The sequence below is a fragment of the Mya arenaria genome, chromosome 8 (assembly GCF_026914265.1).
Source record: "Mya arenaria isolate MELC-2E11 chromosome 8, ASM2691426v1".
Classification (NCBI taxonomy): domain Eukaryota; kingdom Metazoa; phylum Mollusca; class Bivalvia; order Myida; family Myidae; genus Mya; species Mya arenaria.
The window spans coordinates 65312156-65332078 of NC_069129.1; the positions used below are offsets into that span (position 1 = coordinate 65312156).

Genomic DNA, 19923 nt, shown 5'->3' on the forward strand with positions numbered 1-19923 from the left:
CCAAACTTGGTATATAGGACAAGTTTATGGAGACCTTTCATTGGATTGCCTTTTGGCCCCCTAGGGTCAAGGTCACTGTTACCAAAAATAGATTTTCGGTTGGTACACAATAACTTTAGTTATGGTTGACATACTGTAACCAAACTTGATATGTAGGAAGAGTTTATGGAAGACTTCCATTGGACTGCGTTTGGGGCTCGGTTACAAAAATAGAAGAAAGCAGTTGAAACTGAATCTCTTCTGCCAATCATTAAAAAAACCCGGTTTTGTCATATAGGGGCTTTTGTTTACTTTTTATTTTTCATATTACATCATTTTCACTTCTAACACAAAGCGGCGTAGTATAGCGCACTGTCTTACGACAGCTCTTGTTTACGTTAGCTAACTGCGTTTTTGATACCCCTGCTTCATCGCACCTTTGTTTAATATCCATTCTGCATCGCAGCGCATTCACTGCAAGCATAACCCAAATCGCAAAATGTAAGCCACAAACACCACTGACCTCGGAGCAGTTCAATTTGCAGACTCAATAATATGTATGCCGTTTTGTTATTTTCTTGGAGTTGTATGTTTGTGTAGAAGCATGTTGATTTAACCATGTTAACGATGCCTTTGCCACAATGTCAAGCAAGGAATACGAGACAATGTCGACAATGCTCTCACCCGATATGGTTTACTTTGTCCCGTATATCCTATATCGGGTCACCTAGACTAACCCCGTATCCTATTATATCAAATAGCTAACCTGTGTGCAGATATACTATTTCGATCCGTTACATTATATTGGCAGACATGCATTCATTATATTAAGAAAGTCTAGTAGTTTACCTTTAAACCTGCAAATTTCAAGATTAAAAAGAGAGGAGTAATTCTTATTCATAGTAACAATCGAGTCACAATATGCATTGTCGGTTTCTAATGTATCTGTTACATCCGCTTGGAATAACAGAAAAAAACAAGGATGGTAAGGCGGTAATCGCCTCGAGCTCTTGTTTCACCTGTTTGTGAACAATATTCAGGAGGGCTTAACTAAGACAGCAAGTAAACACATTTTAAACATGGCTCCAAAAATTATATAGGAAAATTGACAGAATTAAAAAAGGAATTCCGACAAGAAAACGGCAAAGTGACAGGACTCTTAGATGGTGAATTGTTCTCAATCTACGACGTGCTATCTTCACATCAAGCATCCAAAAACATTCGAGTTGGCAGGACTTTTCTCAATATAGCACGGCAGGTCATCACAGAAAAATGGTTACTGTCTTTTATAGATTCGGATGTTAGGCGGCGGACCTTAAACCTATTGTGTGCAGCATATCCGAAATGAGATAGGAACACTCGACGCTACGTGTAAATGACGTCCCGCCGTCCAAGTTGAGCATTTCCGCGGAGGCTCATGACCTCGTTCTTTATGCTCGTGACATTTTTCAAATTGACGATTTGTTTAAAAGAATCTTTGAAAAGCTTTTAATCAAAATCCTTCAGAGACATTTTCTGTGAAGTTTGATTTAAATTGGCTAAGCTGATTAAAAAGAATTCTCTAAGAAACAACGAAAGAACACAGAGTGAACTAGCGATACATTTTTTAAAGATGTGTGTAATTTATTAGTTTTCAAAACAGTTACTAAAATATAGAATGGCATAAAAGAAGAAGATAAATGTAGAAAAATAAACAGGAAAAACATACGAGGCTTCATTCAACTTACTTACTATGTTTTTCACGGGACACTAAAACGGTTGCATTTAACACATTATTTCTATTTCCGAAGAAATGTGATTTTCAAATAATATCGATAATATGACGTGTTAATATAAAAGGCTATACAGTTTAAATATTAATCACTTTGAATTGTCCTGATCATCTTTTGGATGCAGTTGCAAATGATGTCCCGTCCCTAAATTTGTGGTATTCCTGAAAAAGAAAAAGATACATGAATGTACATTGTAAAAACCGATACAACATAAATTATTGTTTTAGGCTCAAAGTGATTCATTACCATTCGTTTCGTCATAGATATTTACATGGGTAATTATATAATAAAAACCCGTGTATTTGTATGTTACCATTTCTTCATTTACATGCACACATATACTGTGTATTCAATGACACGTTATTCCGATGTATAATCCCCTAATTAATCCCACACAATAAATCTCATTATTAGTATGATTATCTTAAATAACAGTCGATGAAACCTTTCAAGTTTCAAAATGTTGACATAGTTCCGAAAAAGAAAATATTCAGTTATAAGTACCTATTCCAAGGAGTAATGATTTATTTCTTATATCAAAATGCTAACCTCTTCGAAAAAATCTTTACATATTATTCTCCGTACCCCTTCCCCTCACTAATTATGTTAGGTTATAGCTATGTATTTTGTCTGCCAACCATCGGATAAACGCCATTTCAAATTCATGTCGGTCTTTAAATTGAATGAAAAGTTAGGAGCTGATTTCCAGCAACTCTTTTTTAAATTGTATTTATTTCTTTATCTTGTATGACATGTGTGCGTCAACTCCCCCCCCCCCCCCCCCCCACCATAAATAATCTTATCAAAGATCTGAATAAATCACTCGCAATGCGTATCCGTTAGAGAGTAAAGTGCGTGTCATTTATTAGGAACACCTCGGCCATTTTCCATCGAATATATGGAAAGAAATCTTAACATTTAACTACGCTGCAAATAGATCGCATAGAATTTTCAATTTAGCAGTTTGACTTAAAAACTTCATTCTGTGGAATCGTAATTATGTATGCAATATTACAATTCACTATCAATCAATTTAAACGTAGAAAAAGACAAAAAACACGTTAAAACACTGCAATTGATTGATACTTTTATTTATTCTCCTCGATGACCTTAAAATGTATTTCTATTATTTTTTATAAATGACGTTCGTTTATATTTTAAACGCCCAAGCGTTACATGTTGTACATTTTTTTCTCATTATTTTAAATTTCTTTACACATCGTTCTGGTTAAGTTGCACTATCCATTATCCACAAGTCATGATATATAGTGTTAACATGTAAATAGTTGTATACCTGTACCCTCCATTATCCACTGTTCATTGTATATAGTATTGACATGTTAACATTCGTATACTTGTGACCTCCATTATCCACAGCTCATGGTCTATAGTGCTGACATGTTAACATTCGTATACTTGTGACCTCCATTATCCACAGCTCATGGTCTATAGTGCTGACATGTAAACATTTGTATACCTGCAACCTCCATTATCCACAGTTCATGGTCTAAAGTGCTGACATGTAAATAGTTGTATACATGTACCTGTAACCTCTATTATCCACTGCTCATTGTATATAGTGTTAACATATAAACATTTGTGTACCTGTAACCTCCAATATCCACTGCTTATGGTATATAGTATTGACATGTAAACATTCGTATTCCTGTAACCTCCATTATCCACTGCTCATTGTATATAGTATTGACATGTTAACATTCGTATACTTGTGACCTCCAATATCCACAGCTCATGGTCTATAGTGCTGACATGTTAACATTCGTATACTTGTGACCTCCATTATCCACAGCTCATTGTATATAGTATTGACATGTTAACATTCGTATACTTGTGACCTCCAATATCCACGGCTCATGGTCTATAGTGCTGACATGTTAACATTCGTATACTTGTGACCTCCATTATCCACAGCTCATTGTATATAGTGCTGACATGTAAACATTCGTATACCTGTAACCTCCATTATCCACTGCTCATTGTATATAGTATTGACATGTTAACATTCGTATACTTGTGACCTCCAATATCCACTCCTCATGGTCTAAAGTGCTGACATGTAAACATTTGTGTACCTATAACCTCCAATATCCACTGCTCATGGTCTATAGTGTTAACATATAAACATTTGTGTACCTGTAACCTCCAATATCCACTGCTCATGGTATATAGTGTTGACATATACATTTGGAGCAAAATCGTCACAGCCCCTCAAACCCCAACTGGTAACGCCGTACTGTTTAAACACACCTGAAAATAAATAACAAACAAACATACACGAATACATAAATATCCATGGAAAGAAAACCTATAATTAGATATTTGAAATATGATTTACTTCCATAATTACTTTTGAAATATTGTAGTTTAACTATACTGTAAATGGACTCGTTCACTGATATTTATTGGCGATTTGTTTTGAACTTTTTAAATTCATTTATTTTACATACTCTTAAAAACAAACATTAGGGGGGTATACTTTAAAACATATTATTATCATTTTTAGCTTACAATTATTTAATTTTCAATAATTTTGAAACGCTTTTCAGCATACTTAAGCATTGATCAATGCATTGTTCAATATCTATTAAGAGTACACACGGGCTAGACCATAATACACGAGGGCAAGACCATAATACACAAGGGCAAGGTCATTATAGATATATTCAGTATATTAAGATATATTCGCGGGGTCATGTTGCATGTATTTTTAATTTAAAAAAGACCTGAACGAAGCAATAGCAAGTTCTTACCGTTTTCGGCTTTGCATACCATAGGTCCACCGCTATCACCCTTAAAAACAAAAGTTGAACACATGTTTGAACACAACAGGGAATTAGTTTAGACACGTTTAATTTACATACTTCTCGTTCAGTGTATGTATACCACGTGGTAAATCACGTCATAAATGCTACGTCGTAATGCAACATTTTGCTTTGAATAAAGACTGAAAACAAAGATAACTTTTATTTCCTTCATTATTTAAATGAAACAAAGGATCAACAGTCTTTACCACTTAAAGAGACTCGCCTTTGTTTCTTAACCGGGGTTTGATTAGGTTATTAGATTCATTAAATACTTTGACATACCTGCTAACAAAATAGTGTGTTAACAGTGATCCGTCAGGCGGCCGTTCGGTGAAAAGTTTTGACAAAGTGTTTTACAAGAAGCTAAACTCTCATTTAAACCCTGTTGCCTTCAAAAGCAGCATTTATGACGTTATTTATCACGTGGTGAACACACTGTCGTTACCTCATTGAACTATATATAAACACAATTACAAACTGTAGATAAACATTGATTGTTGTTCGTCTTAACCACAAAGCTTGGAAATTGTAACGAATAATGCAAGTTTGATAACTTCTTGACTGTCTCTTATGTATTTACTAATAACTGTATATTTACACCTCAACTTCCATTCCTTAAATGAACTGTCTTTCGGCAATTGCGTTCATCAATCGATGAACGCAACATCTTCGGATATGTTCGGATCGTAATTCATTGCATAACAATATACATGAAAGCTATTGGTCTTGTTATTGGTCGTATTGTGTCTGCAGGTCCCGTAAAATATAGATCAACATTTTTAAAAGTGTTAGTTTATTATATTTTAAATATATTGGTACCAGAAGTGTTTCAATTTTACGTTTTAAAGTGATTTCAAGTATTTTTTTAGCAATTCTTGAAAGAAATAATCAACTATTGGTGTAAATATATGAATGAATGAATGAAAGTCTTTATTTACAGAGGGTAACCCAATTAGTGTAAACTAATCTTCCTTGGGGCCCTCTAAAGCAATATTTACATACATACAAATACATAATTATATAGCAATATAACAATCAGCATAACAAATTCAAAGTTAGCATTATTCATAAACATGATCAACATGATAACAATGTTACACAACAACATAATACATACATATGGCGGCAGAGGTTTAACTTACAGACTTACATATGACCATATTTACAATTTTAGCTTTATGACTGTTGATTCGAATTTATCCACTTAGTATAATTTACTGTAAAACTTTTAATACTTTCGCTCTGTCTTATTTCATTTGGAATGTTATTCCATACTTGACGGGACTGCATTTTGCGATACCCTGTACATAAATTTGGCTTTATATAGTGAAACCCTCTGTTCAATATTAAGAGAATTAATTATATTCAAAGCCTCGCTTAAAGTGGTATATTGTTCACCTAGAATGATACGACATGCTCTTCGTTGTAATCGCACTAAAACCTGGATATTTGATTGTTTTGTACTACCCCAAATGATACTACAATAGTCAAGATGTGGTTGGACATAGGCTTTGTAAAACATTATTCTATAATTAACAGGAATAAATACTTTAATTCTTGATAATAGCCACAAATTACTAGATATTTTCTTCCTAAGAAATTTTATATGCGTATCCCATTTAAGGTTTTCATTTATATATATGCCAAGAATTTTATCACCTGTTGTGATTTCCAGATTTAAGTCTTTATATTTCAAATTTAGAGGTTGATTAACTAATTTTGTCCGCTTCTGGGGTGTCGTTATCAATATAAGGAATGAATTGGTGGGTTGATGTCATTATCGGGGATATGAACGCAATTGGGTTGGTCAAAGTACGCGTGGAGTCGTTCGGACTCCACACACATTGACCAACCTAATTGCGTTCATACCCCGATAATGACATCAACCCCGCAATTCATTCCTTAAATGAACCTGAACCAAGCCATACGTATGAACTACTATCGATTTATAACATTCCTTCAAAAAAGGTGAAATCATTGACAAACGTTTAGCTGCGGAAAAAACACCAAAACCTTCACAAAATAACTGATAAAACCTGTTTTCTAAAGAGTGTAACGAAGTGTTCTTTAACTTGATATACTAATAGCTGTTTGACTCTTCGAATGAAGTTTGGTCTTGTGTGAGTTTCGCGATGATCACATTCGTTGCCAATGCAATACGTTTCTGTAGTAAGCCGTCGTTATTGTGGAAGCGATTGTTTAATATTAAGATATTGCTGTTATATTTGAGAATGGACAACTTGATGAGTTTACTAAAGATGTGCGCTCTTTGGATGCGCGAATTAGGATGCATCCCCATCAACTGAAACCTAAATAATTTTTATATATGCCATATACATCATAGTGCACTTTCGTGTAATTTATGCATACTTAGTTTTTTCATATACCAAATGACTTTAAAAGTTCACGTAGACAATGAAAGGTGGTGGTGGGGGTTGGGAGTGGCGAGGGGCGCGCGCCGTGTGCTGTTGAGAGACTTACATTACACGCGGGCATGAATGGAAGTTGATGTGAGACGCAGACAGCGTCGTAGCCGACACTGTCCACTGATTCAGCGATGAATTGCATCAGTTCCACGCATCTGCTGTTCGGTACAATATCCACCCGAACCTCTCGCAGATTCCAGTCGGTCTGAACTGTAACAGTTAACAAAAACAATCGTTTGTGAATACAAGTAATGAGGTTGATTTTCATTAGCACAAGGATACATTTTATCCGTCTCGATATGTTTGATAACATTGTTAAGTACACAAATGCCAACCTGTCTAAAACACTTAGCTATGATCCTAAATTAACTAGACAGCGGAAGTCTTGGTCGATTTCCCAAAACTATGTGAACCATGTATTGCAACATTAAAAGGTGAAATTTCGTACGAGAGGTGCATTAGCATCTTCTATAAACACAACACGAACCCAAACGCATCTCTGTCACAATAAAAACGCAGTATTCACGTTTTACAAAGATCGGTGGTACCTTGAATGTAGTCTTCGTTTTGGTTACCGAACCCAGTAACGTAACATTCCGCCTCCTGGCCTTGTGCGATGACCGCCTGAAAACTCTCTGTGTTTCCAAGACAGATTGGCCGTGTGAAATTGTCCGCGTTTGGTTCATACTGTAACTCGAGAAGCGCAAGGTCGTTGCCCTCGACAAACGTGACGTAGTTAGGGTGATGGTGTACACGCACGACGGGAATTTCTTGGCCGTACTCCCCCAATTCCGCCGACTTAACAGCACCAAACCAAACCGCATACTCGCTACAAGGACAAGGATATGCATGAGTTATTATACTCTCAATCCAACATCTTTATAACGTTTACGATGACATATAAGTTCCGTTCATGTTTCAAAAGGATGGCTAATTGAATACATTTTTAATGTAGAGTTATATTTCATATGATTTTGTATCATGTCCACTTTGTTTTGAGAATTGTATTACCCCTCAAAAAGTGCTACGTGTCCCATACCCATTGTTTACCTAGCACCATTAACGACAATAAGACAGTCGCACATATGCAAAATTCATTTTCTAAATGATCCGAAATAGGAAAGTTAAGCAAAATATCGATATGAATTTTAAATACGACGCCTGTCCACGAACTTTACAAACATTCCCAAACTTGTATAAATTGGCTCATTCGAAGAAAAAAGTAATACATTGTCAAAACAGTCAGTCTGAGAGAGTGCAGCTTTAACATTTAAACTATTGTGAAGCGTAAACAACCATTGAGGACATCTTATATATCTATATGAAAAGCTACAGAAACAAGCTCAGCCAAAAGATTGAACATAAACCCCGTTTATTGGCACAGAGTAAACGCCAAAGACATAGAACACAAACATCTTTGTCAACAAGACAAATAATTATATCATCGACAAAGACGGGGTGTTCTTTATAATTATTTAGTCAATTTTAAACCATACCCGTTTTCTTAAATTGTAAAATACTAAGTTTCAGTTTAAGAACCTGAAACAAACTTTAACTGTCAATAACTGGAAAACAAATATCTATGATGGAATAATAGGATTCATGTTTCTTTTAGTGTAAGATCGTGATACATTTTATCGAGTGAGCACCAAATTTGATATTACATGTACTTGAGTTGCGTAGTGACTACTGAAAGATGTACATTTGGATTTCACAAGGTGATGAAAATATTATATTATCAAACATTTCAAAAGAATATGAATCAAAATAAAATCGTTAATCAAAAACCAGCAAAAAATTTTCACTCTAAATATTTCCAATTCAATATGTTTTAAAAAAGACTAAAAAAACAAGTATTGTACCCATAACTGTCCACGCAGTGTTCGGCAGTCAACGCCCATTTCCCGCCAATCCACGTTAGTCCGCAATAGTGGCCGCCGTAATAACGTAGACTTCCTTGCCAAGGGAACTCTCCCGGCAATACGTCATCTCCGTGTATGATCATAGGGCGAACAAAGTCCTCTAGGTAAACGGGACTTCCGCAGTCTGAAAAAGGGCATATACACATATACAAATTATTTCATCAATAACGTATATAACAATATACTTTAGGCTCAATTACGTAAAATACTAAAGTCTTGATATTTGTTTTTCACCACTTTGCAAAACAGGCTTATACTAGTATCAATGCATGTTTTAGTACTTTAATCGAGTCATTAAATGTCGTCGTTACTGGTTTTGTTCTGTTTGCTTTGTAAAGATGACATATGTCTAAATGTAAAATTATGTGTAGGAGTCGCAAGTGATTTAGAGCTACACTCTTACAGATAAATTGATTTGACAACTTTTTATATTATATTTTTTTTGTCTTGGAATGAGCCACTCTATATCGCAAATGTCTGGAAACAAATACTTCTGACATAAACGATCGCAGATTTCATAATAACGTTTAAAACTTGATGTTTTATGGCTAGAAGTGTAACTTACGCCTTAAGAAATTTTCGGCGCTTTACAAAGCAATCATTGCTTCTTGCCGAAATTATTTAAAGGAGGTTTTCAAGTTATTCTATTGAAAATGCATCTTTTATGCATGTGATTGTGTTTATTTTTTATATATTTTTGGGCAACTGATTATGTGACTGGCAAAAACCAAATGGTCAATTGTTAAGTGTATGGATGAACTTCCTGTTGAAGGACGCCATGAACTTGATTTAATTGTGACAAATATGCCAAACATTTCAAACAAATGTGTTCTCTATTTGGTAATTCAATATGAAAACTCTATTCAAATATTCTGAACTGTGATAAATAGCAAGTGAATTGTCTATGGTAATACTTAATTAAAACGAGAATAAATTAAAACTTCAGCATATAATTGAATAGTTTACCTGGTATCTGGCAGTCGAGTATCAGTGGGTAACAGGATCTAAAAGAAATATATAATGCACACAAGTGAAAGGGACATAATCTGACTCTTTCCTGCTACAATGTTTCTGTTCCAATATGTAGAAAGAGTAATTATCCTTACTTGAAAGGTTTGATAGATAGCAAACGTTGCATACGGACGAATGAATGGCAGTTAGTTTGAAATTATTTATAAAGATTTTTTACAAACAGTAATTCAATAAAAACTACAGGGCCAAGCCCAGTAGTTAAAAATTCAAATATAAGCCCCGTTGAGAGGCACACGGCAAGAGCCTTAACAAAAACGAACCAGAGACACAAACTGATAATCACCACATACACACACAAACGGACCACACGGGCATCAAACTAGCTTTATCGATAAATGATGGGATACGTATCACAGCTTGATTATTTTTTCCAAAGGCAAAACTATCAAATATATCTTACGAGGGTTCGCCAACAATAGCAATTCCAGGTAAAACAGATGGTTCAGAAGTCGGCGTTACACGAATTCCGTCCGTGATCGTCCTAAAACCGTGACGTATACCATCCGCATTCAAAGATCTGTAACATTGAAAAAAGTAGAACACTTGTTGTTAAATAAACCGATTAATACGTATGGTAAGACACCGGTAAAGAATTGAAGTAGGCTATCGTTGAGGTGACCACAACTCTCAAACACACACTGACACAGGAATAGTTTAATGTCGTAGGTTGGAATTAGAAACAAGAGCGTTATAACAGTAACGAAAATCCTATCAGTGTATTTATCAGCCTGAATATGCTTCAGTCCAGTTTGTACAAGCAAGGGCCATAAATTTTGTAAGAACGAGTGAAACGTCACATATTGCAGGTGCAAATTTCCCTTGCCGCCCAACATTTATATGACGTTTCAAGGTGTAGGTGTAATACTGGTTAAGCAAAACATTTATCCAAGGAAAATCCCACATGTAAAAGAATAATACCAGTTTTCACTACGTAAAGGACCGTAACTGATGTTAGACCATGTAAAAAATCACACAAATTTCAGTTGCACAGTATCCAAAGCTGATATAAGTACACTACGTTTGAAGTTGGATGCCACACAGTTTCTCAGACCTTGTTTGACCAAGTCAAGGGCCATTACTCTTTTTAGAGGAAAGGAAATGCCACACACATCGTATTCTGCTGACCAACATTCAAATCAAGATGCTAAGTGAGGGCGCAATGGCTGTGAAGCTACATACGACACAGTCTTTTGCGGAACTTATTTTACTAAATCAAGGACGATTTCTCTTAAGATACACACATTTCCAATACTGGTCAACGTTCCGGCGCCGTTCAAGTGTATTTGCAATACTTGTAGGAGCTACGTATATCACAATAGTTTTAAGACCATATTTTACTTATTTACGGCCATATATCTTGTAAGCCGAAGTTAAATGTAACACATATTGCAGGTACCCACTTGTCAAGGCTGACCGATATTCCTGTAAAGTTTCATGTGCATAGGTGCCAAACGTTTGGAGTTACATCGATCACCATATATTGTGACATGACTTGAAATATGTTTGCAAGTATGGTTATTACAAATCCGAGAAAGATATTCTATACATGTTATGTTTTATATTAATAAAATGTGATGAAGCCGCGCAATCAATATAAAAAGAAACAGAGAATAATTATAATTTCAACAATTATTGATAAATACCAGCGATGCATATTCAAATAACATTAAGAAACTGATGTCGAAGTGTAATCGATAATACCATTGATATTGTTAAGACTTATTATACCCTTTCCCTGCCATGTTACAGAAAGTGTCCGCCATCTCTCTGTCCACGTCGTTATAGCACACGGGTAGCTGGTGACCATTGTACGTAAGTGAAACACTGTCCTCCTCGACAAGGGCTGTTGTCATATAAATAATTAAATATAACTTGATAATAATAACTTAACTGAATGACAATGTACATAGCAACATGCTAAACACCGTTAAATGTTCGTATATAGAGAAAAACTATAAAATGTATACTTCAGATATGAAATCATTAAGGAAAAATTATTTAAAAATTAGCTAATATTTCATTCAAATGATATTACGTCATGATTGTTCAGGTCTAAACATGAATACAATTTATTTAATGACAAAAACAAAATATTAACTAAACAAACAAACAAACGCATATTTATAAGCACGCAGATCGAAAATCGAGGTCAACCAGATAATCAACAAGAGGAACAGTAAATACCAAATACAATTTATATCGATGTTTAAAAATCGTTTGTCAATAAGTACTGGAGTTGGCGAACTAGAAGGCCTTACACATCTAGTTTAATTAACTTAACGATTAGAATCATTGTTTTAATGGCTCTCTTAAAAAGTGTTAATTACAAACAGCAGCGGCATTCACTTTTATTTAAAATTCCACTCCGCTTATTTCAAAGCGTAATATTTAAGCGTATTTCAAGGTTCATAATGCTTATTTCAAAGGTCATTATTGGCATTTCTAAATTCACTATGCTTATTTTTAAGTTCACTTTTCTATTTCAAAATTCGCTTTGCCTATGCTTATTACAAAATTATCTATGCCTATTTCAAAATTCACAATGCTTATATCGAGCTCACTATGCTAAGTTCAAAATTCACTGTGTTTATTTCAAAATTCACAATGCTTTTTTGAGAGTTCATAGTTAATATGCTTATTTCAAAGTTCAGTTACTTGAAAATGTGAACTTCAGTGCTTATTTTAAAATGCAAACTGCAAAGAAAAGCGGTGCTTTTGCTTATTTGAAATTGAAAACAACATACAGCAGCGGTATTCATCAGTGCCATCAGAACAGTCTTTATGGCCATCGCATCTCTGACTAATCTCAACGCATTGATGGTTCATACACTCGAACTTCCCTTGCATCCTACAAGTCTCTGAAAACGGTGCAATCGTATGTTATTCGTTTAATATGCACAATGCATAGAATGCAATTGCGACTTAAGGGACAAGACAAAGAGCCAAATACTCAAAGTGAAACTCTTATTCAATATCAATACATACACATATATAACAAACATAAATGTTTGAGAGATAAACCCTTTAAACTACTTACTAAATAATGCATTTATAGAATTTTTTTTTTCTAACATCACGATTTTTAACCGTGTATTTAATAACTGAAAACACAAACATATTAAATGTTTGGGGTATTAAAAGATTAACTGTTATCTTTTTTCGTTTCATGAGGTAATATACCGTGATTTCTGCACCGTTATTTCAAATTAAACTCGGTATCCTTTATAAGAACCATTGTTTTTCACATTCGTTCATCCTTTTTGGTATATTAAAACATTTGTATTAAAAGTGGTAAACCTTATATGGGAGTAAGAGTGCAAACAAACTTCTCAAAGGTGGTAGGCTATTCAGAGTAACAGACACTTTAGAGGGATACATTCAGCTGGTTGCCCAAAGGTTTCATGCATAAATGGGGACTTAAGAAGTAAATATTCATGACCAGTTTAATTATCTGAAGGCATGTGACAAACTCTTTCCTCATTTTGTCATTATTCCTTCAAACTGCTAACAAAAACAACATACGACAGTTTAGTCCATCACATTCATCAACTGTCCTCGTGCATCTGCTGTCATCACTGTCAACGTCACAATCTATAGCACAACATGTAAAACATGTATAATACTATTGTACTTATAGGTACGTGTATTAAAACGATAAAAATGCGATATCTACATAATCTTCAAACTCGTTAAACAAGCGATAATTCAACATAGCAAACTAGTAAATGCATATTTACAGCACTCTAGTTCGTCCGAATTGCCAGGACATTCAGGCAAGGCGTCACAGAAATTCACCGCCGGTACGCAAATGTCATCAGTTCCTGAACATAGGCGCTTCCCCGAAAAACATGCTGGAAACCATAAAATTGATCTGTTAATCATGACAAAAATAGCATGTTTTATTAACTCGTTTAAGAATGATATTTCAACGTGTTTGAATCGTATACAAACATGGGCTTTCTTACCTCCATTCGAACACCTAACCCCTAGGAACCTGTTACAGCTGTAAGCCTGAGTGGTCGAGCACGTGCCGTTCCTGCACGAGAGCTCCACATTGGAACCGCCATGACTCACTCCGACCTCGTACAACTCCGCGTTACCACTGAAATTGAGACGTTTGGCCGAATGCTCTGAACTTTGTTAAAGTTAACAACGTTGTTAAAGTCATCATTGTTAACTTTAAAAACTGTATTACGCTGGAACTAAAATGATCATTTTATAATCTAAAGTATTTCTAATTATATTCGAGACACCGGTTTCAACGAGTATATCGAGTAATTGTAAGTGTGTATATTATAAGTAACGGGGTTAGTAGATGACCCGATAAGGGATTATACAGGGCGCAGGAAACCATATTTGGATGAGAGCGAATTACTTACACATATCCTTGAAATTCACATATGACATTCGCAAGTTCAAAGTCCATTTCATCAGAGCTCGGGTAACATACACTTCTCCAGACACCATCTAGGTAATACCGAAGCTCTCCATAGCTCCCGTCCCCTCCTGCAAGGTCCATATCACCATCTGGCCGAGAATCTAAAACAATAGTGTAACTAAGACTTATATCATTAAATTCGGCTTTTAAAGGTAAGCCGATCCGATATTCAAAATTGATATTATTTAAAGAAAACACTGGGCCCAATTTCTCGAAACTTCTTAAGTCCCTTATAACAGGATTAAGCTAAGCTCGCTATTTTTTGTTTTTCAATTATTTGCGTAATATTAACTTCTTTTAGAACTTTAGATAAGAATTAAATTCATGATTATCACAATAAACCATTTTTCTTTCATAAAAGTTCAATTTAAGTATGTCTTTTGGCTAATTGAAATAAGCTACTTAAGCCTGTTAAGCAAGTTTCGAGAAATCGGGGCCAGATGTCCCCAATTGTTGAATTCTAAACATAGCACTAATATTGAAAATTGTTGCAATTTACACATAGCACATATGTTCCAAATTGTTGAAGTTTAAACAAAACACAGATGTTCTCAATTGTTGAACTTTAAACATGGCACTGATGTTGCAAATTGTTGAAATCTAAACATAGGACAGATGTTCTTTATTGTTGAACTTTAAATAAAACACAGATGTTCCAAATTGTAGAAATCTGAAAACAGCGCAGATGGTCCAAATTGTTGAAGTACAAACATAACACAGATGTCCCCATTGTTGAATCCTTAACATAACATAGTTAAATGATGTATCGTAAAGATATGAATTTGAAATACTGTGGATATTAGCCAAGATACTTCCATACCACAGTCGAGTTCATCGGAGCCATCCAGACAATCACTTCCACCATCACAGACATACGTGGCGGGTATACATACGCCATTCGATGCACACGAGAACGAGCGATCCGAACATCCTGCAAAGACAAAGCCTAGTACGTAAACACACTATTTTTGTTATATGGAGTGTTCTATTTGAGGAATAAAAGTTCAATCACCATCTTGCGTATGTTATGTTTAAATAACTGAATCGTTTATAGGCTAGATTAGGTAAAACTGTTTTTCTTTCCTTAAATAATATACAATTTAGTTTACAATCGTTGTGATAAAACTATCGCTATTAGTCTTTACGATTTGTTCTAATATCTTAATGATCAGTTGTAACGGAACTTTTAAGTAAAACAATTTCGTTTAATGAAGTGCTTTGTCTGAGCAGAAACGAGTACTGGAGCAGTATTCAATATTGGTTTTAATCTAAATCTAAGAACGATCTAGCTAATCGGATTGCTCGATATAAATAACGGACCTATACAGTTATTGAATGTATGACCAAAAAATGCCGTAGGTTGCATATTGAATACTACACCTGAAGACCCTTCTCGCGTTTAGTTTACACTTACTCTGTTGTATCGGACATGGCCCGGGGGTGTACGATATATCATCTACAGACACGGACCCTGGGTAGGCCTTAATAGTTTCAGCGACGATCCCGGTGAAGTTGACGTACACTTCCGCATTTCCCCGAACGGGCACCGCTCCTTGAACCCAGGCGTCAAACGTGCGGTCAACGAGATCATACCTGAGTGAAAGAGAATCAAACATACAGTTTTGTTACTGAAACGTCAAATTTGAAGGGGGACAATAAAGGTTGATGCCCTTTTTTTTTATATCTGTTTAATGCATTTAAATGTTAACTCATTTGACCAACATGATAAAACAATGCGGTATATTGGCGCTTTATTAACTGGATATGTTGTGGCCCCGAAGCTATAAATTAAAAACATATTTAAAAAGGCTTAATTTTTGTTCAAAATAACTTTTTTGCACAACCTGTACTTTTGCAATGTTATATGCAACCCAATGAAGTTGGAAAACAATTGATTCTTATATTGAACATATGCAATTCATGTCTTTCGAATTCAAACATATAACATCAATTGGATACAGTTTTAAATTATGCACTTAAGTCAATGTAAAGAAACAGGTTTTTATTGTTTTTTATGCTTTTGCATGGAAAGAATGATTGGAAAGTCCAAATATTATATTTTATTTGTGATCCATTCTTTCGTGTATTCGGTGGTAAAATATTTTGTTAAAACTCACCAAAGAAGCTCAATCTCCCCGGCCGTGTACGCCAAAGAAACAAACAACTGAGCAGTTAGTCCATTCGGTTGAACAATTGTTCCGTTCAAGTAATACCAAAATGTGATGCAACCGTCTTGTTCAAACTCTTGCGGTGGTGAATACATATCACGCTTGGTAAAAGATTGCATATGAGCTTCATTCCAATAAGCGAGATGGGCAAAATGGCCTGGATGGAAATAAAAGAAAATCTAGGATAACAATGAACGTTTTGAAATATATCATTGGCATTTGTTTTTATTATTTTTAATCATGATTTAATAACCAATAACCTAAAAAATGTTCAATTATATAACCAAGCACTCCAAAGTAATATGTGGTCGCATGTCATGAAATATTCACATACTTGTACAACGGACACCTTACGGCACGTACCAATGTTCTTTTAATATCAGTGTGTGTATAACACGTGATGAATTACGTCATATATTCAACGTCGGAAGGGCAACATTTTGCCTAAAATGAAGACTCACAACAAAGATAATCTACCTTCCGTTGCGCCATTTTTAATGAAACAAAGGGCAGTCTATAACACTTAAAGAGCTCCGCCTTTTTTTATTACTGGATTTTGATTAGGTGAGAAGTTTTTTTAAACAATTTTTGTATCCAAAATAATGTTTTGACAATACTTCATCAGGCGGCCTTTTTGAAGAGGCCTGTCGAATACTTTTAAAAATCTTAAATCTCAATCAAACTCTAGGAGAGGACCGAAAGCCGGGATTTGTAAGCGAAGTAGACTGTGCTATGCTACATTTTAAATGCTGAAGAAATAGTAGGGTTATCTTAGTATAAAGTCTTCGTTCAAAGAAAATATTTTTTTCCAACGTAGCATTTCACCTGGTATACACACACTGTTTATCATACCTTCGTTTGTTCCCTCGGAATGGTCATATGCTGGTATTTGATGCATATATCCCTGTCTTCTTCCCCAAATTCCACTCGGATTGCCAATGACATCAAGAGGGTTATAGATGTTGTATCCACATGCCAAGGCTTCTTCAAAGTCGCAGGAAATCAGGCTCACTAAGAAATAAAAAAAACTTCATTAGCTTTTAATGTCAACCATGTCTATTATTTTGATAAAGACTCCAACAAGTGGGGCTGTTGCAACGATCTTAGCTTTATATATTTCACTGAAACACATTCTCAAATATTTAATATGATAAGTATTATATTGCAATGAATAATTTAATAACATTTATTTCATTTTAAATATGTTGCTATGGTTCCTTTCGAAAAACATCATCATGATTGTCTGAAAACGCTGGAAACAATGCCTCAAAGTCATTTAAAATCACGAACATTTCACTGTTGCACTATCACACCCTTTTAAGTCGATTTTTTTCCTCGACGTCACATCCATATATCGCTATAAAATCATGATTACTACTTTATACAATTAGATGCAATTCAAAGAACTGTCATTATGGTATTACCACGTTGGATGAATTAAGTTTTTTGCAAGAATTCTTATTCCTGGAATATTTAAACTTATTAACGATCTGTTTATGTTAGTTACTGAATATTTACACTTCAACTTCCATTCCTTAAATGAACTGCCTTTCGGCAAATGCGGTTATCATCCGATGAACACAACATCTTCGAATATGTTCGGATCGCAATTCATCGCATAACAATATAAATGAAAAGTGTTCATCTTGTTATTGCTTGTATTGTCAAAGCAAGTCCCGTAAAACATAAATCAACATTTTAGAAAGTGTTTATTTATGATATGTTAAATGTATTGTTGTCATAAGTGTTTCAATTTTACGTTTAAAAATGATTTCAAGTGGTTGATCTTTTCCTGTGTTATTGTGACGTCAATTGATAAAATGTTTCCGTTACAGTCGGGTCGTTCCATTTACAGAATGTGTAAGAAAGGATTACTGAAATTTTTCTTAAATGAAATGATTCTTGAATGAAATAATGAACTATTGGTGTAAATATAAGTAATGAATTGCGGGTTTGATGTAATTATCGGGGATATGAACGCAATTGGTCTGATCGAAGAACGCGTTCGGACTCCACACACTTTGACCAGTCAAATTGCGATCATACCCCGATAATGATATCAACTCCGCAATTCATTCCTTAAATTAATTCGATAAAACATCAATGCAAACTATTAATCACTCACCTTCCCCGCAGTTATCCACACTTTCATCCGTCCCGTCTATACAGTAGTTGGTACGGTCACATTTTTTATCGTCGTTGAAACACTTACTACCATCGTTGCACTTGTGCGGTGCTGATTCGGGACATTCTAAAATGATAAAAAAAGATGGTAAGGTACTTATTAACGCCCTTCATAACATAACTATTGTATTATTTTAATTCTATTAAAAAAAGAGCTGTCACAGAAGTGACGGAGTTGCAAATACCCGCGATTGCACATAGACACTTGAATGAAAAACTAGTTTGTGACGTGAGTCCATTACTCCGTCTAACATGGGTGGATTGTAAGTAGAACTTTACTTGTATTTTATAGTGTCAAACAAGTGAACCAATTATTTATTAAAACCATTGCACCGGTCATAAGTTCATCTTCCAGAAACAAAGTTTGAAAGTGAAACTATTCCGTCAAACAAAAGGCCCACGAAAGCCTATTCTTTACTGACAATGTGATGTAGCTAAAGGTTAAAAGCTGCTTGTGCAATCATTCTTACTGCAAGAAATTACCTTAATTCTATCCAATAGCTTAAACTTATGCTACAGACAATTAAAAGTAAGAAAGGGAAATAACTGTTTAATTATTTAAGTTACAGTTAAGGTTATTATAGATTGCTTTACAACTTAACCTGCTAAACCAACGATGTTGTTTAAATAATTTCAGTAGTCCAGAAGCTTTGTTATAAGATGGAACAGAGTAATGGTTCTTAAACACTGCGATTAGCTGTACACTGCACTTCATCTCATTGTTTCTTGACCATTGTATGAAGCTAAATTCCATCCAATAGTTGTCAAAAACTGCTCTGGACATGGAAAAGTAACAAAGGGAAATAACTCTGTAATTGGCTGTACACTTCACTTCTTCTCATTGTGCTATACCATTGATTGAAGTTTAATTGAATTCCAGCCAGTAGTTTTCAAGTTATGTTCCGGATAAAAGTAAAAAAGTAAATTAACTCTGTAAGAAGATGAACTAGAGTTATGGTTATTGTACACTGTACTCCATCTAATTGTGTTTATACTATTGTAAAAGTTTTATTAAATTTCATCCATAAGTTTTCGGGTTAATCCCCTGACAAGGAAAAGTAACGAACGGTTATTACTTTGTAATAAGCTGAAATAAAGTTATAGTTCTTGTACTATGCACTTCTGCTGCAAGTGTTTTACGATTTTAAAAAGTTTAATTAGATTCTATCTAAATGTT

The 19923-nt window shown here is 34.7% G+C and overlaps 1 protein-coding gene across 2 annotated transcripts in view; it reads right to left on the bottom strand.

Moving 5' to 3' along the window:
- Positions 1-1579: 1579 nt before the first annotated feature.
- Positions 1580-19923, bottom strand: part of LOC128242297 (uncharacterized) — a 135380-nt gene continuing 117036 nt past the window's right edge. For both annotated transcript variants that reach the window (XM_052959395.1, XM_052959394.1), the window contains 19 exons: positions 18688-18813; positions 17415-17573; positions 16512-16719; positions 15809-15987; positions 15215-15325; positions 14336-14495; positions 13922-14058; positions 13694-13807; positions 13479-13547; positions 12701-12814; positions 11685-11799; positions 10357-10473; positions 9891-9928; positions 8865-9048; positions 7551-7831; positions 7058-7212; positions 4523-4562; positions 3906-4019; positions 1580-1912 (listed from right to left, as the gene is read on the bottom strand). In XM_052959395.1, the coding sequence (XP_052815355.1) occupies positions 1896-1912; positions 3906-4019; positions 4523-4562; positions 7058-7212; positions 7551-7831; positions 8865-9048; positions 9891-9928; positions 10357-10473; positions 11685-11799; positions 12701-12814; positions 13479-13547; positions 13694-13807; positions 13922-14058; positions 14336-14495; positions 15215-15325; positions 15809-15987; positions 16512-16719; positions 17415-17573; positions 18688-18813 (2438 nt within the window). In that variant the 3' untranslated portion in view covers positions 1580-1895. The remainder of the gene's footprint in view (positions 1913-3905; positions 4020-4522; positions 4563-7057; positions 7213-7550; positions 7832-8864; positions 9049-9890; positions 9929-10356; positions 10474-11684; positions 11800-12700; positions 12815-13478; positions 13548-13693; positions 13808-13921; positions 14059-14335; positions 14496-15214; positions 15326-15808; positions 15988-16511; positions 16720-17414; positions 17574-18687; positions 18814-19923) is intronic.